The 18017-nt window shown below is 41.4% G+C and overlaps 1 protein-coding gene across 1 annotated transcript in view; it reads right to left on the reverse strand.

Annotated features, from left to right (window-relative positions):
• The window catches only part of FREM1 (FRAS1 related extracellular matrix 1), a 181547-nt gene that overhangs the window by 142419 nt on the left and 21111 nt on the right, over positions 1 to 18017 (reverse strand). The window contains 4 exon segments of the mRNA XM_045079647.1: positions 167 to 363; positions 2159 to 2460; positions 4739 to 4833; positions 9627 to 10124. Of these exon segments, the coding sequence (XP_044935582.1) occupies positions 167 to 363; positions 2159 to 2460; positions 4739 to 4833; positions 9627 to 9857 (825 nt within the window). The 5' untranslated portion in view covers positions 9858 to 10124.

Below are 18017 nucleotides of genomic sequence, written 5' to 3' on the forward strand. Positions count from 1 at the left end.
AGAGGCAGGGAAGGGAAATTATATACTTATATTCTGCAGCTCTAATGAGTCACTGGGCAGTCCCACCCATGGTAGCACAGGAGCTGTCCCTGGCGTGGCAGCCAGCACGAGTGGCTCTCTCGCTACAGATCAGCTGAGGACACAGACACATAAGCCCCAACTCTACCTTGTACACGATTTTGCTCCTGCCATCTGTGAGGTCCAGCTGGATGGAGATGTAGTCGATGTTGGGAGAAGGGGGATCTGTGTGTTGATAGCGAAGCCCCATCAGCAGGAACTCCTCGCAGCTCACCTTGGCACTTCCCATTTTCTTCAGTCCCAGGGCACAGCTTCCACCTGGACACCTCAGCTCTGTTCCCAGTTCTAGAATGTACAGCACTGAGTTAAGACAGCTACTTGAGCATGAATGTGAAATTTTTAAAAATCCTCCCTCCCGTGGATCCTGACTGCCTCAGGAATACCCACGCATACCCTCTAATCATTCACAGAGGGGGATGGCATTGTTCAATAACCCTATAACTTCTTTTCCTGAAAAGAATGGTTGACCCGTTTTCTCCCCCAAGATCCTTGCCCACAGAATGTTACACTGAAAAAAAAAATAATAAAATACATGTTCTGGTGACTGAACATCCCTGACAAATAGGCCACTGGGTCAAGACAGGCTTTCCACATTCTAGTGCTGGTCTTCCTTCACAGCATGCACGTCCATGGCTCCTTCATGCACTCTCTCCAAGGCTGTTCAACTTGCTGAAATTCACTCCCCACTGTGTTCATCACACCCCCCAAGTCCCGACACCTTTCCAGGTCCCCTTAGTCCTTTTACTAAACCCTCCTTTAAGTAATCTTTGATAGCCTGAACCAACCTGCTCTCTCCCATTAAAAACCACCATCATGGGGCACCTGGGTGGCTCAGTGGGTTAAGCCGCTGCCTTCGGCTCAGGTCATGATCTCAGGGTCCTGGGATCGAGTCCCGCATCTGGCTCTCTGCTCAGCAGGGAGTCTGCTTCCCTCTCTCTCTCTCTCTCTCTGCCTGCCTCTCCATCTACTTGTGATCTCTCTCTGTTAAATAAATAAATAAAATCTTTAAAAAAAATAAATAAATAAAAAAAAAAATAAAAACCACCATCATCTCTTCAAGAGTGTGTCTCTTTCTTTGCCCAACTTCTTTTTACAGTCGTGTAGGGTGATACCCATAGGCCACTTATTTTTCGAGTGGTCTTTCCCTATTGTATAAAATGAGTGTTCTAATTTTTAGCCAGATGGTCATGAACACTAAATGGGAGGGTTCATGTGCAAACATACCTTTAGCTGTAAGTTGTTGCCCAAATTCAAGGTATCACTATGACTGTGATTATTGGTCTTCCCTTAGTGCCTAGAACATTATTATGCACAGAGGAGGTACCCAAAATACACTGATTAGATGAGTAACAGAAGGGACATCATCCATCAACTCCTCCTGATTTAAACCACAGCTAATGGCCACCTGCTCTACGTCAAACTTATTTGTAATCAAATAATACTTAATAAATGCACCAGCTGCTCTTACTACCACTGCCACTGTGAATAACAGCTGACCATCACTGAGCGCCTGCTATGGGCCCGACACCATGTGAAGCCCACTGCATGCATGTCATCTCATTTACTCCATCCGGCCACAAACTTGGGGAGCAGCTACTATCTTTGCCCATTTTACAGAGACTTAACCAGGTTAAATATGTTACCTAAAATCACTTAGGAAATAAAGAGCAGAAGCTGTTTCAAACCCAGGTCACTTTGATTCCAAAGTCCATACTCTTAACCACTAGCCAACATTGTTCAACCAGTTATAATATCAAAGATAAAAGATATTTTTTGTCAAAATAGAAGATGAATATTAACAGATGTTTTTGTCAGTTCTATTAACATTTGGGTACATATTAAAACATACATATGAGGGGAGCCTGGGTAGTTCAGTCGGTTAAGCATCTGACTCTTGGTGTTGGCTCAGGTCGTGAGATCCAGCCCCACATCAGGCTCCAAGCTCAGCAGGGGGTCTGCTTGAGATTCTCTCCCACTTTCCCTCTCTCCCTCCACCATTCTCACTTTCTCCCTGTCCCTGCCTCTCTCGCTTATAAATAAATCTTCAAAAAAAAATAACAAAAAAGAACACGGTACATACGAGTCTCAGGGAAAAAACTGTGTGGCTGATCTCCACGAGGTTTTTCTGGCCGAGGCTCCAGCAGGACCATCTGACCGTGGGCTGGCAGCCGGCTTCCCACAGGATCCAGCCTGACCGTACACTCCAGGCCAGCCGTCCTCTCGTAATCAAATCTGAGGAGGTTCTTATCAATGGCTGGGGAAAGACCATAGAATTCAGACACCTCCAGGACATTGTTACTCCTACGGATGATGTTACAGTCTGGTTCGAGGAGATAGACCCGCAGGATAAAGGTTTCTGTGAAGGTATCAGTCTCAGTAAATCTGTGGAGAGAACAAAGCAAAGGCAATGTTTAGCAGAGCTCAGGTACACTTCCGGTATCTAAAGACTGACTTTATAAAATGCGCATATAGGGTAGAGTTTGCATTTTGTTATATACTCGACTCCCAATCTCTGATCTCTTCCTTTCTTCTCCTTATCTTGGTGTCAACTCCTTTATCTGCCATCTCCCTCCCCAGTGAGCTTTCTTTCCACACCTTCTCTCAAACCCATCATCCACATTGATATGTAGTGATGGCTGGGAGCTCAGAGTCTCACTTCTAGCACATCTGTCATTTGAGTAGCAAGCTTGTGTAATTTATGGATCGGGTCTTAATTCAGGAGTGAAAGGATGAGGAGTTTCTGAAGCATCAACACCTTTCTGCGCTTCAGAAACCTATGAGAGACATTGTAAATTCCACTTTACAGAGGGGGAATCTGAGGCAGAGAGAGGCCAAGTAGCTCGCCAAAGGAGCTGATGAGGAGGAGAGAGGGGAATAAGCATGTTCTCTGATTTTCTGCCTCCAGCTCCTCTAAATATTTTCTTTCGAATGTCCTCCAGCAGCTGCTTTGACTGAGCCCTGCTCGCCAAATCCCCTACCCTGCCCCTTGGAAACTCAAGGAAGAAGTGGGAGAAGCCAGAACCACCAGCTTTTCCAGGCAAAAGGTTAGTTTTTTTTTCTAAAGCCTTAGAAAGATCAAACAGCCCTGTGTGCTGGTGATACAGAATCTCTGGGTACTATTTCATTTTTTGAGCACAGCATTGTGTTCAAGCCTCTCTTTCAGCCCTTGTTCACATTACAGTTATCTACCATATTTTGCATCAGATTATGAACACCAAAAATCCATGAATCTTCATTCTTGTGTTTCCTATGCCCAGCATTGGGCCTTGAGTTATAGTAGGTGATTATAAGTGTCTATAGAACGATTCAACATGCTAGTGTCTTCTACAAAACTCTTTGCAATAGTACTGTGGTACTTAAGGGAAATTCATACTAAGATATTTCAGCCAGATATTCATAACCGCCGTAAAAATCTATCTAAAAGCCTACTCCAAAAACCTATCTAAAAGCCTGGGTGGCTCAGTCAGTTAAGCATCTGCCTTTGGCTCAGATCATATTCCCAGGGTCCTGGCATCGAGCCCCATGTCAGGCTCTCCCCTCAGCTGGGAGCCTGCTTCTCCCTCGCCCTCTGCCTGCCTCTCCTCCTGTTGTGCTCTCTCCCTATCAAATAAGTCAGTAAAATCTTGGAAAAAAAAAAAAAAACCTACTCCGCCAACTGCGTTGTCAGTTACCTCTATGAAGTGAGCAATACCATAACCATGAACTTAATTTTTAAGCTAATTTTTACTGAGATGAAATTTACCTTTTTAAAGTATACAACTCAGTGGTTTTTAGTATATTCATAAGGTGGTGCAACCTTCACAACCACCTAATTCCAGAACGTTTTTATTCCCACAGAAAGAAATCCTTACCCGTTAGTGATCACTCCCCATTTGCCCTTCCCCCGGCCCTTGGCAACCACTAATCTGTGTTCTGTGTTTTATGAATTTGCCTTTTCTAGAAAAGGTATGTGACCTTTTGTGTCTGGTGTGTTTCATTTCGCATGATGGTCTCGAGGTTCGCCCATGTTACAGCCTACATCAGTACTTCATCCGCTGAGTAATATTCCATTGTATGGATACACCACATTTTGTTCACACATTCATCAGTTGGGTTATTTCAAATTTTTAGCTATTATGAATGATGCTACAATGAAGATCTGTGTGCAAGTTTTGGGGGAATAAAGGTTTTTATTTCTCTTACACATATATTTAAGAGTAGAATTGCTGGCTCACACAGACACTCTGTACTTAACTTTATAGCTGATTATTTAAACATTTTTATCATTTAATATGCTTACGATTAGAAGACATACCTGACTTCTTATTAACTGAGCAGCTGATAATCAAAATAAAGAATAGCATTCAATTTTGGAATATGTTTTCTGAGTTCTTTTTAAGAATTTGTATTTCGTAATTTTAATTTCCCATCATAAGCAGGAAGGTAGATCACCAGAGTGACCTGTACAAGAACTTTACAGGGGAACAGGACAGAAGCTTTCCACAGAAAAGATGATACAAATAAAGATAATTGAAAATCGACAATTCTTGCCTCACCTACTTAGGTCCCCAATTTCTATTGATTACTTGCTTGTTTGGGATCTAGCAACTAGCCTCATGATAACATCAATCTATAGAAAAATCCTGAAGAAGTACACAGAATGGTTATGTGTGCTGCTTACCTGTAAAGTCTAAGCTTCACTGTGTCTTCATCAAGAATCGGGCAACCATTATGAATATACTTTACTTCATTGGGAAGGAAATGGCAGTCAAAGACCTAGTTCACGTGAAGAAATGGACAAATACTTGTGAAAAAAATTGGTACAAGATTAGATGTTTCTGGCAGCAGAGTACCGCCTAGGGAAACCATGGTCTGTTAGAACGGTATGTCTGAGTGTGTATATGTGTGCATACGCGTGTCCATGTTGTAACCACCACCATCTCTGCCCACCCCTGTGCCCGCTCCCAGCCTGCTTCTATAGATGTGTCTTATTTTAAGAATACCTAAACCATGGGGTGCATGGGTGGCTCAGTGGGTTAAGCCTCTGCCTTCAGCTCAAGTCATGATCTCAGGGTCCTGGGATCCAGCCCTGCATCGGGCTCTCTGCTCAGCGGGGAGCCTGCTTCCCACTCTCTCTCTGCCTGCCTCTCTGCCTGCTTGTGATCTCATCTCAATCTCTGTCAAATAAATAAATAAAATCTTAAAAAAAAAAAAAAGAATATCTAAACCATGATAATCCAAACAGATCAAGCAGATATATTAAGGAGTAATTATCTCTTAAAATGATTCTGTTTACAGTCTCCAGTATATTTAAACTATGGTTCCATTTATCAAAATATAATACACCCACACCCTTCAGGGGTTCATAGCAATGGAATTAGAGGCCTACCTGTGCATATGCATGAAAAGGTACACATTACCCCACACACTAACACACTGTATTGATTATATATCTTTTTCTTTTCCTTTCTTTCTTTTCCAAATAGCATTTTTATATTCCAAAATAAAGCCACAGGCTATGGACACTGTTGTGGTTGATCAGAGCCAAACGTGGCCCCAAACTGCTTCTCATATAATTGCAAAAGACTGCTTTACTGGTTACGAACAGCAGAAATGGTTGATGAGGGGGCATGGGTGGTTAAGCGCCTGCCTTCAGCTTGGGTTGTGATCCCCAGGTCCTGGAATCAAGTCCCACCTGGGGTTTCCTGCTCAGCGGAGAGCCTGATTCTCCCTCCACCTCTCCCTCCCTGGCCCCCCTCTGCTCATGCACTTTCCCTCTCTCAAATAAATAAACAAAATCTTTTTTTAAAGTGGTTGATGAGACCAATAGCAAGCTAAAGGTAATTTCTTCCATCCAAATAAAATTATAATTAACTGAATCCCTATTAAGGAAACTGTACCGTTGTATTTTGGGAACTCTCTTTTTTGGGGGGCGGGAGGGGACTGTAATTCTTAAAAGAAGAATTTTCTCTCCCAACCACACCATGACTCTCCTTCTGCCCAACCTGACTTGTCAGAGTGTTAAGAAATACCCTTGTAGTATCCCCATACCATAACTGTTGAGTTCATGGTGTTTAGCCTACATTCTGTCACAGTTTCAAACATTTACAGACAACATCATCCTCTCTAAGACTTTACTACTAATACAAATGATCTTTTCCCACAGACATCATTGGCTCCTCTTTTTAATTGACAACAAAGAAGGAGATAAAGGAAAGACCTTCCCCATATCATTGACAAATAGTCCTGGTGATAAAGAGACAATCTGGTTTGTTAAAAGAAACATCTGTTTTATTTTCGTAATATGTTTTCCTTTTATAAAAGGCGACAACCATAATTGTCCATAAATTTACTAACTAAAACAAAGGAGAGCTAAATCCTTTTCTAATTACTGTCTAGCCTTGGTTTTTTCCACTTCAACTGCTTTTCAATTACAATTTATAATTAAATTGTCACACATTCCTAATTCATTACTCACTTTAATGACAGTATACTGGTTCAACCTAGAGATGTTTTCTTACGGCCGCATTTCTGATTCAAAAAAGCAAGCTCAGCTCTAAACTGAGGGGATTTTCCACCCAAGAAATGTCTTGCTTTGAAACAGGTGTGAGAAGTGCTCGGTGTGAGGAAGTTGTGTCCTAAAACATGGGGAAAACATATTGCCACAGACCTTGCCTAATTGACTACATCAGGAGGGTTATCTAAACAGAAGGTACTGGTGTGCGCCAATGGAAATCCCTTTCCAAATATCCAATAGGAAAATGAACCTGTTGGTCCTAAGACAAACTTCAGTAATGAAATGAAAACACTAATTGAACAGATGTTAAACAAAACATTTTCTGTGCAAATCAAATAAAACTGTTCATTACACAGCAGGGTGTTGTTAATACAGTCATCTCACTAGAAACGGGTTCACATAAGCCTTGCTTTCAACTTACTGGTAAGTGCTATTAAAGAATAATGCTTAGGCTTTGTGTGTATGCACACGCATTCGGCTATGCTTAATTTCAAAAACACCATAAGAAATCAAGCCTTGGAAGCGTTGCATTAAAAATAAGCACATAATCTCCCCCAACCCCCCCCCAAAAAAAGAAAAGAGAAAACAACAGACTTTATGTAGGAATCTGGTTTCTGTTGAAATTATCATACTAAAGTAGGAAGATCATCCGGGAGTTTGAGAAACAAAGTTTTCTGGATACATAGATTTCCTTCTGGTACAAATATCTGACAAAAGGGTAATGAAACTCCACAGCTCAATGGGTTCCTTTTCTACACAATAAATTTTAGAAGATACAAGTCACATATTTACTTTAGACCATACAAATCCATTTGAGATGCCACATTTACCTCCAGAAATGCGCTCACTGAACATTTTCTCATTTTAAAGCCACAGCACTTGAGGAGACAAGTTGGGACTTTTTTGGAGCCCCATCCCTGGCCTGCCTATTCAGACATCCCTAAATCAGACAGGCACGCTGTTTCTGCTCCATATTCTTTCTAGCAACTGGATTTTTGTCTTAAAATCAGAGAAATTTTGGAATGGAGATGACTAGGAGATCTCTTACAACCCTTGACTCTAATAAGTGTTTTACCTGATTGTAGTCACTTAGATGCTCTTTCGCTCTCTAGTATCTCAGAGACAGCCAGATGGCAAACACCATTAAACATCACCAAAAATAAATAATGGAGACAATTCCACTATTTGCGGAGAAAGTACTATATATATGTTTATGAGTCATAGGCTATTTGAGACAGGGAGAGGATACTCCTCAGAGGCTGACTTAAGGAACAGTATATTCTCCCCAAATTACTTTCTAAGGAGGGAGAATCTGGTGAAGAACAGGGCTTTTGCTTTGCACGCGTAGGGCCAGAGATAATAAACCAGGAAGAAATTTTTTTCTCTTCCCTCATAAAATATTCAACCTCACTTCTAAATAAATACTGAATGATTTTTAAAAATATATTGATTGGAAAGGGTACCAAATTACGAGTTCATTTCTTGATAAGGCACCCATATACATCCGTGCAGCCCCGGACTCTGGTGTTCTAGGACTAGGGTCCTCTATTGCTCTCTAAAAATCCAAGGATTTGCTTTTAACAAACTGAGTCCTTGTAGTTAGGACCCATGTTCTGTAGTTGAGCTTATTCATGTCACCTATTCATTGCCCTTAGTCATGTGGGATCTAGGTATGAGCCACCTCAGGTCTCTCTTCTTTCCCTGACTGTAAGTTCCAACCAACCAAACTTCCACTGGGCACCTGGGTGGTTTTGTCCCTTAAGCATCTGACATAGGCTCAGGTCATGATCTTGGGGTCCTGGAATGGACCCCAAGTCCAGCAGGGAGTCTGCTTGCCCTTCCTCCTGCTCATGCTCTCTCTCTCTCTTATAAACAAAATCTTAAAACATGCACACACACACTTTTGCAGTGCAAACGGTGTTGGGAGAAAGTATAAAGATGCTGCAAGTCCCAAACACTTGGGACTACAACCCCTTAGGAGCTGGGACCATTACTGTATTCAGTTCGGAGGTGCCCATCAGAAGCTCTGAATAACAAAAGAAAATCTCGTGGGAAACTGGAGAGAGACATTTTGTTGCTGTCACATCAGGAATGCTCCCTAAGTAGAAACCCACCACAGAGTTGTGATGTATTTCAGAACTGGCCTATCCTCTGAGAGCGGTAAATCAAACAGCTTGCAATAACCACCTGAGTTAGTATCGATCTAAGTCCCCTTCCATTTGTCTCCACATCATCTAGTACCACTGTGGAGTAACTTCCTGGAATAAAAGTCTTTAGCCAAATGGAGAAGAAAGTTAATGTTCACGGTTCACAAATAATGGTGCATGTTTCCAGAAGCAGCAGTAGCAGCCAGTGCAGAACATTCTCAAAATTGTCTGCATTGGGAGGAAGTTAAACCACAGTAGGGATGAGCCATAAAACCAGAACCAATTTCCTATTTTATATAGAGGTAAACTTCTACTTCAGGCAAGTACAATATATGATAATACAGACTATTTTCAACCCAATGACTTAGACAGTAACTCTATTCGGCTCTTAGAAGATAATCCTACAAAAGGATTGTGCCTAATATACTCTTAAATGATAAGGTCTCCAAGATTTTGACTAAAGGAACACATTTTTCTACAGACATTTTTGAAGAAACAATGAATATTTAAAATGAAGTATTTTCACCTCTCCTTGCCATGTCTCTCCTCCCACTCCCCGGAATGTTCTAGTGATGGAAACAGATAAAAATGTCTTCACGTTTTACTTGTGCTATTCTGCGATCACAAGTGTAGCCTAAAACATATCTTGAAATCCTGACATCTACCCAAAGGCACCCTGACTAGCAATGGATGAGCTAATTTGGGACAAGAATAATCCCATAAAGACTGATCATATCACACCACACAGGGCCTACTCCAACCTTTGAAAGGCTGTCCCATCCCTCTTTGGTTTCATTCGTTTCTCTCTCTCTCTCTCTCTCTCTCTCACACACACACACACACACACCCATACACACTCACATTCACACACATGGCTGAATAGAAAAATCTCAGGAATGACCTACCTGTGGAGTGAGTTTCCCGACCCTTTGGGTCATTGGCTCGTTCATCACAACTTCCACTTTGCAAGCATCTTTCTCTTTGGGGATGACAAACTTCAGGTCATCTCCCGACAGGAAGGCAGAGCTGCCCTTCATCACCCTGATCCCACGGTTAAGGCTGATGAAGGTGGGACTGGCCCAGCCAAGGAGCAGCAGGAGCAGAACACTGGGCCCACCCCAGTTCAGAGAGCTCATGCTGTCAGGGGCCAACTTGGTTTGTCCACCGGTGAAATCCCTTCAACACAAGAGGGCTTCTGTTCTTCCTCCAGAGATGTTAGCTCATAGTCCAAGGGGCAGGGCAAAGGGTCCTGACGATGTGCCCCCAAGATCTTAACATGTCTCTTTCATTTCAAAGCCAGACAAGGAGGCTTTTCAGGCAATCCCAGGGCTTTTAATAAAACTCGCTGATCACTCCTGACAACGCCAGCAAGATGAATGTGCCTCCCAAGTGCTTTTCTAATCCTGCAAATGAGAGGAGAGGTTGGAGGAAAGCGAGAGAGAGAGAAAGAGAGAGAGAGAGACCAAAAGGTTTGTGTGACTATTCAAAAGATCCCTGCTGGCAAAGGAATCTTTCAACCAGCCTATAATTTCAGCTAAATTAAAAACAAATAAACTAACTTGACCTCCAGGCCCATGTAAAAAGGCAGTGAAGCCATTTCACTACCCTGCTTGTAACTCCCGCTTCCGGACTCAAAGCTGCCCCCCACCGCCACCCCCACCCTGCCCCATGGGGATATCACTTGTGTGGTCCCACAGGAGCCAACCAGCCTCACTCCCCAAGTACAGTGTTTGGTTGCCTGGGAGGTGAGCTCTGCTTCTGTTTCCTCATCTGTTAAATGAGGACCAGAGCTAATCTGTAGAAGAGAGCTGACAGAATTATTTGCATGCTGTTTCAAACACTGATGAATTCTTAATCATCATGACCCAAATAAGAAACGAGCTTCGTAATTTGTCCCATGAACACAACTCTGACATTGCTGGGCAATGAAGACCCTGAGAAACTCTTGAGTGTAAATTGGAGAACAGATATTTTTCTAAGTGAACATTTTGGGGGGGTGTTGTTTTTACACCAAAAAGACTAGGAATCAAGTCACATAGCTTGACTAGACACAGCTGACTCGGCGTATGCATACATGTTGGTATTGTCTATGACATTAATTGTAACATAACGCACTGAATGGAATCTTTGTTTCTACTTTCACCACTTAGAATTTCAAGATTATTTCTCTGTGTTCCATAACAGATATGACTCTGCCAAGTAAAACATATTGCAATAAATCCTCAGGTTCAGGCTAAGGTTGGGTGGACCAATGATGGTTGACTATGCCCGTAGGAAGTCTTAACGTTTTAATGATTTCAACAAATTTCTGTACATAACCAAAGGATACTCAAATAAATGTTTGACCAAAGGGTGTACACAAAAAATCACCCATGTTCAATACATCAAGGGAGGACTCATTCTCTTGTCATTGTTTGAAACCATTCACTTTTGAGGTAGTACATGACATACGTCACCTGGTATCTAAGGGGGGTGTACATTTTACAGAACAGTCTTTCTTTTTTTTTTTTTTTCATGGCGTCAATCTCAAACTAAAACTGTTCCCACACTCCCACTGACGGTGTTGTCCACAATCCGGCTGAATGAGGTTGGCTTATTTGGGCAGAAATGTAAACTTTGCTGTTGAACCTTCACAACAAAGTCAAACCTGGTTTCCATTCATGTTTGACATCTAAGACCACTCGAGGGGGGAAAAAAAAAGGCAGCACATTCAGAAAGAAGAGCATGGCTAAGTGTTTCTCAAAATGGAGAGGTAAGGGGAAAAACTTTGCTTTCTGAGATTTTTAAAGAATTAAATCAACCTGTAAAGGCCGTAAGGACAGCAGGCTCTCCTGCATCCCTCTTATCTCACTATCACCTCCCTTCTCCTTTCCTGCTTTTTCTAAGATCCCCTGACTTTTTAACATGGGGAGCCTAGGGTCCCTGGACCTGGCTTTTGTCTACCCTTCCTCCCTCATGATCTCATTTCTTGGCTTTAAATACCACTTATATGCTAATGAGTCCCAAATTTATATCTCTAACCTTCTCCCTTAACTCTGGATTCCATAGGGCACTGCCTATGTGACATCTTCCTAGGGGTGTTTAACGAACATCTCATTCTTCATGTTGCCAAATTTGTGCTCTTGGTCCTCCCTCTCTCCCTCTCCCCGATCTCAGTTAATGGCATCCAACTTTTTAGTTGTTCTCTCCTTTGTCTCAATGTTTAGTCTACTGCTAAACAACGCAACAAAATCCTGTTCGTTTGTTGCAATGGACACAACTTAGGGTGACCTCCAAGAATTTCGGCCTATAGCATCCCGGAGTTCCCTCCCATCGAGTGACAGCAGAATCTTTGAGGCTTCCAAACAACAGAATAAGGCACAGGTGATGGGATGTCATTCCCATGGTCACACTATTTAAGAAAATAATCTGTCTTAGCAGACTGGGGCTCCAGGCTCTCCTGCTGGACTTGAAAAACAAGCGTCCCTGGGTTCTAGTCTGCCAACAGCCTGAATGAGCTCAGAAGAAGATGCAGCCTCAGTCAAGCCTCCAGGTAAGACTGGCATCCAACCTCCAGAGAAGATGCCTTGATTGCCGCCTGAAGCCAGGAACCCAGGTAAGCTGTGACCAGACTCCCAACCAATGTCAGCTGTGAGATAAGAAATTTGTGTTAGGTCACTAAGTTTGTAGTAATCTGCTTACTTGGCAATATAAATTGAATGCATTCTTCTTCAAAACATATCCAGACTCCAACCACTTCTCACTTCCATTGTTGTTATGAGAGCCAAGCTGTATCATCAATTCTTTGCTGGATGACTACAAATAGCATCCAATTTGACTTCCCCGCTTTGCCTCTTGCCTCCCCGATAGCCAAGCTTCAGCATGGCAGCCACAGATCCTATTAAATATTACTTAGGTCACTTCCATGCCCCAAACCCCCAATGGCCTTTCATCTTAGTGTAAAAGCCATAAGGCAACCATGTATGTAACATGTTTCTCTCTTACTTCTCTCATCAGCTCTTCTGTTTGTCTTTCCTTCACTTCCCCTGCTCTAGGCCCACTAACGTCTCTGCTTTTCCTCAAACATGTCAAGTTTAGCCTTCTCTTGCTCCCATCCAGAACCTTCCCACTTGCTGTTAGCCTCTAGCACATTCTTCTCTCGGATATTCTCCTTCTTATCTCACTGGCTCCCAGTTTTTCATCAAATGTAACACCTGCTCTGTACCACACCTAACCACTCCGTTAAAACATCCCCAGCATTCTTTTCTGCTTTGTTTTCAACCTTAGTCCTTAAAACCATCTAATAATACATTTGCTTATTTACATTGTGTGTAACCATCTCCCTCATAGAGGTGAGAATTTTTATCTTTTTTATTCATGGATTTATCTTTATGATTTCTCCTCCATCTCGTTGCCCAGGATGACACCACAGGCTGGCAAAGCTGTGAGCTAGAAGGAACCTAGAAGGGACATTTGCAAAGTGAAGTCACCATACCAGCCCATTCTTCCAGAATTTTACATGGCAGAGAATATAAACTTTTTGTTTAACCCACTGATACTTGGTGTTTATTTTGGTACTCATGACTGAAGTGTAATTATAGCTTTAATCATCACCTTATTCTTCAAGTTTTTCTATTAATTTAATTTAGTCACTAATCAGCTAAATAGTGTACCTTCTTGCCTAATAGTATACGGGGCAATAGGTCATCCTCTAATCATATTATAATAAGTTCTTAATTAGCCTAGAAGTACACAGACCAAGATCCTATGCTTTTCCACAAGGAAGAGATAAGAGAGAAGGAGGAGAAAATCTATTCCTGTAGCTTCCTAAGCTGCAATGATATGGAAAGAGTGGACCTGAATTCTGAAAATCCAGATTTGGCTTGATTCTTCTGAACACTGGCTTCCTCTTTGAAGAGAAGAGCCATCCATCCTCCCACTTCCAGTTTCCCTGTGAGACCAAATGAAATAATCCATGTGGAAATACTCTAATGATAAAGTGCCATACAAATGAAGCATCACTATCACAAAATCCATCAAAGGAATAAGAGGAAAGCTTGTCTTGAGACAAGTCAAATGGCAGGACTTGGCCCTTGGTGAAGGTGGCAGAGTCGGATCCCGGACAAGTCAAACCAAGTATGTTCTGTTTACATTTTCATTTACTCTTTTCTTCCTCAGGATCGTAAGACAAGCTGTAACGATAAAAACTGAATTCCAGTATTTCGGAAACAACCTGAAGCAACACAACTGAGAGAAAAGAAGGGCACAAGAGTAACAATTTCCAAACTCAAAACCAAATATCCTTTAATCAGAGGGCTTGAGTGAAGTGTGCAAAATTAAGCTCCATGAAGATCAAAAAGAGTATGTTGTACTTATGTTAAATTTACATTCAGATTTTGCTCTGGTTTTTTTTTTCTTGGTGTTGAGGAACATCAAGAATGTGGGCATTCCATGGAAAATATTGCTCTGATTTTTCACTCGAAGAAGGCAGCCGAGGAGGGGAGAGAGAGGATTTGGATGAACAAATGGAGAAGAGAAGAGCAAACAAGTGAACAGAACAATAGATAAGGAAATCTGGGCTCTGCATCATACAAAGTTTTGTAGGCAATGATGGGCCTTTTACCTCCACCCCCCAAATTAAATGGTAGTAACTGTCTTGACTCTGATACAAAATTATGACGTCCAGAGGGAACCAACATTTACTTGACAACACCCTGATAAAGCTCATCACAAGAAGCCCCTTTTCTGGTCCCAACATAGGGCCTCATCAGATGCTTAGAATCCATCTGCCCACAGCTCTCTCAGAATGCCAGTGGAGGCACCCACGGAGTGAGCAGAATCAGCAGAAGCACTCAGATGCAGAAGCAGAAAGGCGGCTGAATTCTTCAAGGGATCTTGTCACCTGACTTTTAGCCACTCCAGACTTAATTTTACCCTTTAACAGAAACAAACCCTGTCTCTCTTTGTCTGTGTGGTGATTCAGCTGCTTCTCACCATTTCAAAATCCTCAGGTTGCAGCTCCAAAGCAGCTCTGTTCCTATCGACCATGTTCTCACCTTTGCCTTTTTCCTTCTTATGGGAATCAGGTATTCTAAGGAATAGCTGTACACTCCAATAAAAATGAGTGAAAACATATTCTGAAAAGTGGTAAAGGACTCTGCTTTGAGTTCTTCCTCATAAATATTCAAAAAATGTTTCTGTAATCAACCTTTCTTTCTTGGTAAATTTCCTGAACAGAAGAAAGTAATTTAGTAACATTTCCAGGTGGCTGGGGGTTAAGGAATGTGAGCTAGTATTTACTTCATAATTACACATTTGATTTAACCTTAGGAGCATGTATTCTTTATGTTAATAAAAACATGAAACTCTTATTACTTAGCTAGAGTATTTTGCACACATCAAGAAAAGAATGGATCCTAGCTGTACTCCCCGGCTCTTTCTGCAATGGAAATTTTCAGTGGTCAATGAAAATGATGTGTGCCCTGATAAGAATCATATTTACTACTATTCTTCTTTAAAGTTTGCAATGGTAGCTATGCAATGCAAAGATATACCCTTCCCCATCTTGTGCCCAGCACAATAATTTTATATCTTCTTGTTGGTTTGCTTTGCTGTGTGCAGGACTTTGGTAGATAGCCTGATACTCTTCTCAGTGATCCAGGTTAATTGTTACCAGTCAAGGGAAGATGATGCAAACAATGGAACTGTTTGTTTTCCTGTTTTACAAGTACCCTCAAGTTTTTAAAAATGAAAATAAACTTGAAAGAACAGGACCTAATAAGCCCAAAGAGAATGAAAACAGTAATTCAGAAAGATATGTGCACCCCTAGGCTTACTGCAGCATTATTTACACTAGCCAAGATATGGAAGCAACCCAAGGGGTCATTGAGAGATGAAGGAATGAGGATATGGTTTATATCTACGATGGAATATTACTCAGCTACAAAAAAGAATGAGATTTTGCCATTTGTGACAACATGGATAGAGCTAGAGAATATCATGCTAAGTGAAAGCAGTCAGTCAGAGAAAGACAAATACCATACGATACTGCTCATATGAGGAATTTAAGAAATAAAACAAATGTACATAGAAAAATAAAAAAGATAAACAAAAAAACAGATTCTTAAATCCAGAGAACAAACTGGTGGTTACCAGAGGGGAGATCAGTGGAAGAATGAGTAAAAGAGGGAAAGGGGATTAGGAGTATACTTACTGTGACGAGCACTGAGTGATATATAGAAATGCTGAATCATTATATTGTACCTCCAAAACTAATATCATGTTGTATGTTAATTATACTTCAATTTAAATTTTAAAGAAATAAATAACAAAACAGGAGAACAGGAGAAAATTAATAAAGTGGGTTTAAGTTAAAAATAGCCAACTCAGGAAAGTTAAAAACAGCCAACTCAGGATCAACCCATTCCCACCTACCCCAACAGAGAGATTTTGATATCCTTGCCTAGAGTGATGAAGAAAGCCAGTGAGATTTTTCTAACTCTACTTCACATTAAAATCTTTAAAATATCAATCAGAATGACCTGAGAAGCCACCGTGGAATTTTTTTGATGGATTTTTAAAATCATCATTATTTTCACCCAAACGAATTTCCAAAATAACTCACATAAATCAAAGGTAAAAATTTAAAGCGTAAACTTGTCGCTGAATAAAATTGCCCACAGGACAACTGAACTGAAACCAAATCATAGATGACATGAAGTGCTCCAAAGGAATGGGCATTCAAGGGAAACTGTATCCAGAGAACAGCTAGCTGTCCAAACTCAGGCAAAATGGTTCTCTTCTCTGTATTTTGGTTGAGGAAATTAAGACTTAGGCAGAGTTTACCAAGGACTTCAGATGCACTGACTCCTCTGACTTCAGCCCCCGCTGGGGGAGACAGACATGTCTAATTGCTCCTTGTGATAGGCAACAGGGAGTCAACACTCTAAGAGGTCATAGCCTGATGCTGCAGAGCCTGGGGGAAGCAGGTCTTGAGTCTCGGTGTAGGGATTTTTCCTCCTGTATGCTACCGATCTCATTCTTTTCTCTCCAACAAAGAATAGTTAAACCATATAAATCACAAAAGAGCTGGGAAGATACAGTCATAAAAAAGTTTTTCTTTTTGAGAAACACATAACCTTTTATGGAGTTTTAATTGCTCAACAACCCCACGAGAGTGAAAAATCTTTGGCAGTCTTGCCCAATACAGAATTTCCAGAGAGATTTCTCTCAAATAGAGAGATAGAATCTTGAAGAAGAAAAAGCTTATGACTTCGAAGACTGTTTTTTCTTTATCAAAGGATTGTTCATGTCTTCCTATCGCCATTTTTTGATTACCTACTATATACAGGCAGTGAGCTCTGTTCTTTATATGTTTTTGTTACTCTCACGACAAGCCCTACAACACGTTTTCTACTATTGTTCTGATTTCATAGGTAAATAGTGCCTTAAAGAAGTGACAGAAGAATCATAAACAAGAATTAACATTTACTAAGTGCTTACTAAGGGCTAGGAGACGTTCAAAGTACTTTATACATATTACCTTTGTTTAATTCCTGCAACAGTTCTAGGATGTAGAGAACGATTTTACAGGTTTGGAAAATGAGGTGCAAAAAGGTTAAGTAACTTGCCCAAGGTCATCAGCTTGACTCGAGTCTGTGTCCTAGTTTTGCCTGACCCTGGGACCCACACACTTAACCACAAGACATTACACTGCTTCACATGACAGCAAAATATATATATTTTTTAAGATTTTATTTATTTATTTATTTATTTATTTGATGGAGAGAGACACAGTGAGAGAAGGAACACAAGCAGGGGGAGTGGGAGAGGGAGAAGCAGGCTTCCCCTGAGCAGGGAGCCCAATGTGGGGCTCCATCCTAGGACCCTGGGATCATGACCTGAGCTGAAGGCAGAGGCTTAAGTGAGCCACCCCGCTGTCCCCACATCACAGCAAAATCTTACACTCCTTGCAATTACTTCACTACCCCCTCGGGGTTGTTTTCTTACAGTACGTGAACCCCTAACAATTTTAGGGGACAGTTGCAGACAGCAATTGATGACTGTTGCCTGAGTTCAAGTTTCACTGCAGGCAATGTTCTCTCAGAGAAGTAGCTGTTACTTTAAGAGCAGATAATCAAGGCAGATGCCCTGTCTCATTGCATCTTACTATTCCAACTCCTCACACAAGCAGCACAGTTTAAAGATCTCAAGGCAAACAGGTCTCCTCGAAATTCCAGGCTATTAAATCAATAAAATGTGTCTTGACTCTATTTACAGCATTGTGCTTCCCCCACTCTGCAAATTTTTTCTAAAAT

This window comes from Mustela putorius, unplaced genomic scaffold (genome assembly GCF_011764305.1).
Source record: "Mustela putorius furo isolate JIRA1106 unplaced genomic scaffold, ASM1176430v1.1 tig00000421_pilon_pilon_pilon, whole genome shotgun sequence".
Classification (NCBI taxonomy): Eukaryota; Metazoa; Chordata; class Mammalia; order Carnivora; family Mustelidae; genus Mustela; species Mustela putorius.